Source organism: Pinus tabuliformis, chromosome 4_1, assembly GCF_031772625.1.
Source record: "Pinus tabuliformis cultivar Carrire ecotype Pingquan chromosome 4_1, CPIR1, whole genome shotgun sequence".
Taxonomy (NCBI): Eukaryota; Viridiplantae; Streptophyta; class Pinopsida; order Pinales; family Pinaceae; genus Pinus; species Pinus tabuliformis.
Genome location: NC_142303.1, coordinates 469,012,613 through 469,018,737, shown reverse-complemented (window position 1 = coordinate 469,018,737; position 6,125 = coordinate 469,012,613). Strand labels below are relative to the sequence as shown.

Below are 6,125 nucleotides of genomic sequence, written 5' to 3'. Positions count from 1 at the left end.
AATTTCATGAAAGATGTAACCACAGATTGACCGAAAGATTTGGAATATGAGCAAATGGAATAGCACAAAAATGCTAATAAACCAACATGCAAACTGAAACTCACTGAATTAGGTATTTAACAATTAACTGAAAATAAGTTATCCAAACATTCCTAGAGCATAAACAGCCCCGTACTATAAATTTACATAACAGGTATATATTCAAGAAGGGTCACAGTACATGCATGATGTCAGGAGAGATTTATCATAAGTAATATAAAATATAAACAAATATATGCAAACTTTATAAGACAAGACAAAAAATATGTACGAGGTAATGGACTCAAGAAGCAAAGTACACCCGTGTGCAAAGATTATGTAAGAATTAAACATCTTACATTGAGAATAAATATCATGGGCAAGTGCCAATTTCAAATATCCTTGTCTCACTACAAATACAATAATGAAGCCCAGATAAAGAATGATTTCCTGGAAATGTAACACAGCAGTAAACCAGTTTGTAAGCAAGAATCACCACCTTGCCCAGAAAAAGAAAAAAATCAGTGGAATAGCCTCAACTTTACAGTAAAGATCATTCTGCAATATGCAGACCGCTCTTCAATTGGCAATGCTTCTGTAAGATGTTTGAGCCACCTGCCTTAATCCAGATGAAGAAACTATGACAGACAGCTTCACAACTCCCATCAATCAAAGGCCTAATTTTCAGTATTGATTTGATAATCAAACTCTATATTACAACACCCTTACAAGTACATAAGCCATACATCAGAAAACAAACCTAGCAAGCTAGTTGTCAAATTTCTTCGGTTGGCTCCAGTTTAAAATAATTCTGACAATAGAGCTAATAAAAGGTTCTTGGGGCAATAAATCTGTTTTTAGCTTCTGAGTTTTTGCTCCTTTCTCGAAACTCTCTATCACACAATCCCTGTGCCGCTGAATCTGACAAATGCATACGTTCTTAATGGTTAGCTCTCTCCTCTCAATCATATATATGTACATTACATGTACACATATATATGAAGTCATACTAAACAAACCAAAGAAGACAATCTTTCAAGTACTCTTTTGTGCAAATATATAATCATCAACAATCAAAGAACTACCTAGCTATAGAAAGCAGAACATAACTAAGCAATAAATGTAAACCAACCTTGATCTGTATATGAAACTGCTTGAGGATTATGTAAAATGCAAGTGTATAAAATGAGTTTTTATGGCTCTTTAAGTTGAATTCATACACATTAAAACATGAATTTAACTCATAAATTACAGAAAATTGCAGACAATAAAACCATAATAGTATCCACAAAACAGCAAGTGATGAAAGAGTTCACACCTCCTGGGCTACGTCTCCTGGTCCAGCTTCCAATGTTTGAACTTTGGCCCTATATCATTATGCTCAAAAATTGGTGATTACAATATACTATAGAGCTCAAATGGCTTCAATACTTCCTCCAAAACCCTTGTATAGCCTCTTTCTGCTCCCAAAAAGACCAAAAACTGAGAAAGTTATGAGATTTTCAAGTTTGTTGCTAGTCGACCTACAAATTCGCCAAGTCTGCCTAACTGTCCTACAAATCCGCCCCCTTTTTCCGCTAACTGGGCGACAAATTGGCGAACCCATGGCGCAAATTGTCGGAACATTAATTTGCCCAATGACCCCTATGCACGCGTTGGTGGTCACATGGCTCCCATGTGATTGGGGGTTGGCACCTAGGGTTTGGCCCCTTCCCAGCGCGCCCCTAGTTCCAGGTTCTTGGTCGCATGGTTTGTGTTTAAACATTGGGGGTCGGGGCTAAGAGCTGGCCCCTGGTCCCTGTTATGTAAAAATTAGTTAGATTAGGTTATTATTAAATATTAGTTAAATTAGATGAAAGGGCACGATCATAAGATCATGCCCTTTCCCCAAAGGGTGTTCCTGGTGGTATATAAGCCAGGCTCCCACAATTGTAATCTCATCATCTGTCTATTCTTTTATTAATAAATTATTTCTATATATATTTCTGTTATCCAGAAGTTTTTACACTTCATCTGGTATCAGAGCCAGGTTCACTTCTAATCTAAATAATGCAAGGAATCGTATGAAGCAACAAGCAGACCGTAACAGAACCGAAAGAGAGTTTGACGTTGGAGAATGGGTATTTGTTAAGCTCCAACCATACAAACAATTATCCTTAAAACAGAAAGGAAAAAACAAATTGGCACCAAAGTTTTATGGACCTTATCAGATTAACAAAAAGATTAGCCAAGTTGCGTATGGTTTAAGCCTTCCAGAGACAAGTCGTGTTCACAACGTCTTCCACGTATCTTGCCTTAAAAGGGCACTAGGTAACAATCAAACAGCACAAACAACACTTCCATCCCTTGATGATGAAGGAAGAGTCATTTTAGAACCAGAAGGTATTTTGTCTACTAGAGAAAGAAAGCTTCGATATCGTACTATCAAGGAATATCTGATCAAGTGGAAGGACTTGCCCGAAGAAGAAGCTTCTTGGGAGAATGAAGCATTTTGTCAACAACATCCGTCGTTACGTATGCTTTGAGGACAAAGCATTCTTTCGAGAGGAAGGCAATGTTATGTAAAAATTAGTTAGATTAGGTTATTATTAAATATTAGTTAAATTAGATGAAAGGGCACGATCATAAGATCATGCCCTTTCCCCAAAGGGTGTTCCTGGCGGTATATAAGCCAGGCTCCCGCAATTGTAATCTCATCATCTGTCTATTCATTTATTAATAAATTATTTCTATATATATTTATGTTATCCAGAAGTTTTTACACTTCAGTCCCGCCCCTGATCCGTGTGAGCACGGTGACCAGAGCTAGGGCTAGCCCTTGGCCCTTAACCATACCTCCGCCCCAAACAATGTTTAAATATATATTTCATAAGTCCTTTAAACAAGGACTACGGTCGGCGCGTTGGTGTATGTGGTGAATGTTTAAATATATATTTCATAAGTCCTTTAAACAAGGACTACGGTTGGCGCGTTGGTGTATGTGGTGTTTGGTTTGCAATAGGTTCAGTCGTCGAACCCTGCGAAGTGCAATCCGGACTTCAACAAGTTTTTAGTGGCCACCGAGGTGCCAAGTAGCAGCCTCTAGCTGGTCCACGTGGCGACCACCGGTTGGTCCACGTTTCACACACCAACAACCAATACGAAATCGCTAACTCAACCCAATAAATATTTGACAAGTGGCATGACATCATTGGCCCTTTTTTAAGCCCAATCACCTTGCACAGTTAGTAGGCCCAGTCAACTATACGAACTGCTCACTGGGCAACACACCTTTTTGCCAAAATTTGCTTGTTTGGGAAATCTATTAGAACTCATTTCTGGGAGCATACAACATTCGTTTTCCGCGAAACGAGTTGCACCAGATTTAGAATGGCGAGCTTTACGTAGTCGTTCAGGTTTCAATCCATTCCGACAACTTTGAAATTTGAGCATATTTTTTATCCAATGGATCACTCCTCCCCATTGGAAGCTTTTGGACCCCAAAAGCTCTTTATTACTAAACAATTAGATGAGGGTACAACTCCCTCACCCTTCTAGTCTCAACCCACTGGAATTTTCCTGAATTCAACAATTTAAACTTTTCATGAAAACTGATCTTTTCCTTGATTATGGAGACCTTATCTTGTTGTTGTAGATGCCAGAATTTGCAGAGCAGCAAACTGTCCTTGAAGGAACAAACATATTCCTTCCTCGGTTGTCAATCAAAGGAAACTTAATCAACTTGAAATTCTTCTCACCTCGAACACTGTCGACATGACGATGTTTAGCTTGTCTTGCCTTGTACTTGGCTCGACTCTTGACCAAGTGTTTTCGCCATTGCCATGCACCATTTTGAAACCCCCAAGAAGAACTTGTGGAACCTATGCCTTCTTTGTCAAATTTATTTGGCACTTTCTCTTTGACCTTTGCACTCTTTAGCATCAGCATCTTGTTCCCATCACTGTTCAACAATGATGTATGCTATTGCAATTTTTCCTCATCTTGTTTACCTCTTTTAGGAGGCAACATGTTAGAACCCTGAAACAACTTATTACAATCATTAGCAACTTCAATGAAATCAAATTGTTCATTTGATGCATCTCCTTGAAAGGCCTCATTCACAACATCTCTATGCTTGAACATTAACAAAGCAAAATTTTGACTTGCATTCACAATTCTCTTCATTTGTCCTGCATGCATAAGAGACAAACTCATCTTGTTCCTATGCGCTCTAACTATGTACTCATTTCCATTCTTGAACAAGTGGTACTTATTCTCATGGTGATGAAATATTTCCCTCCTATCATAAAGATATGGGCTTCCCAAAACAATACCTGAAATCTCAAGCAAAATTACATCAAGTTCAACTTCGTCAAGAAAGTTTGCATTGATTGCAAATCTTAGGATACACTTCCTTGTCACCTGCAAATTTTCATTCTTACATATCCAGCCTAAAGGATACGGTCTTGGATGTGCAATGATTTCTAGATTTAACTTCTTGACTAAGTCTTCAGAAATCAAATTTGCTTGAGAACCACTATCAAATAGTGTCTATTTTGGTATGCTTTGAAACAACTCTAATATGGAAAAGTTCAATTCTTGTTTCATCATCTTGAGTATCATTAGAACAACTTGAAGAACTAGTGTTTGCTATGTTCTTACCTTTCAAACTCATCGTTGTAATCTTGGTTTCATCTCCTGAATCTGAACCTAAGTCATGTTCTATAATTGCAGTTGTTTTCTCCTTCTCTTTGTTTTTAATTTTGTTGGGTTTCAACTCTAGATGGAGTTTCCAACAATGGTCTTCATCATGGCCATCTTTCAAACAATGTTTGCATGTGAGTTTTTCTTTTTCCATTTTAATAGAAGCATTCTTCTTCCCTTTTCCCTTAAACTTACCCTTTCCTTTTTCTCCAATTTCAAGGGAACTCTCGTTTTTCTTATCTGAAATATGTTTCCCTCTTGCTTCTAGATGTGTGGCTTGAACACAAACCTCATCTAAATTTGTGGGATTGAACATGAGAATAATGTGCCTTAGATAACTGTGTAAACCTCCAATATATTTTAACAAAGTGTCTTGAGATGACAAATCTACACCCAATACTAGTGCTCTTCTCCTAAACTGTTGACTATAGTTTTGAACACTTTGTCCTTTTAATTGCATAAAATACTGCCAATCCATAATAGCCTTCTGCATATAAGCTAATGAAATAAAATTGTCTTTGTTTCATCATCCTTGATGTTTTGAATCCTGCAATATACTTCAAGTTGACGTACCCAATTATCAAGTATTTCAACATTCACTTCACCATCATACATAGGCAATTCGAATTTAATATCAAGTTTCAATAAGGGAGTTTTACCATGTCCCTTTGGAGAATGTGGAGGTGTTTGTGTAAGGGTTGTTGTGGAAGAAGATGAAGATGAAGGTATGGTGGTTTGTCACCATTCCATTTTGAAGGCTTGGAGATCTCACATTGCAATCTTGTGTTTCTCTCTTCATAGAAAACTTTCACCATATGAGTCATGTCAAAGAATGCTTTTGTGAAAGCCTTCTCATCATCTGGCATGTTATCAAGTCCTCCTTCATGTGACATGCTTACTGAAGCTTCAGGTACAACTTGACGTGAAAGTTGTGGTGGAGATTGTGGCAAATGTGCTCTCCTTATTCCAACTTGAGAACTTGCACCCACAAACTTTCCTTCTCCTATCTTGAGCTTCAACCTTTTAAGCATCAGAAACACTTGCAAACAATTAAATCCTCACAGCAGCAAAGAAAAACCTAAGCTCTGATACCAAACTTGATCTGTATATGAAACTGCTTAAGGATTATGTAAATTGCAAGTGTATTAAATGCGTTTTTATGGCTCTTTAACTTGAATTCATACACACATTAAAACATGAATTTAACTCATAAACTGCATAAAGTTGCAGACAATAAAACCATAACAATAACCACAAAATAGCAAGTGATGAAGGAGTTCACCCCTCTTGGGCTACGTCTCCTGGTCCAGCTTCCAATGTTTGGCCCTATATCATTATGCTCAAAAAATGGTGATTACAATATGTTACAGTGCTCAAATGGCTTCAATACCTGCTCCAACAGCTTCAGAGCTATCAAAAACCAT

At 37.6% G+C, this 6,125-nt stretch overlaps 1 protein-coding gene across 1 annotated transcript in view; it reads right to left on the bottom strand.

Annotated features, from left to right (window-relative positions):
* Positions 1 to 317: 317 nt before the first annotated feature.
* The window catches only part of LOC149176471 (Nucleotide-diphospho-sugar transferases superfamily protein), a 204,115-nt gene continuing 198,307 nt past the window's right edge, over positions 318 to 6,125 (bottom strand). Inside the window, exon 14 of the mRNA XM_089419923.1 lies at positions 318 to 939. Coding sequence (XP_089276049.1) covers positions 787 to 939 — 153 coding nt within the window. The 3' untranslated portion in view covers positions 318 to 786. The remainder of the gene's footprint in view (positions 940 to 6,125) is intronic.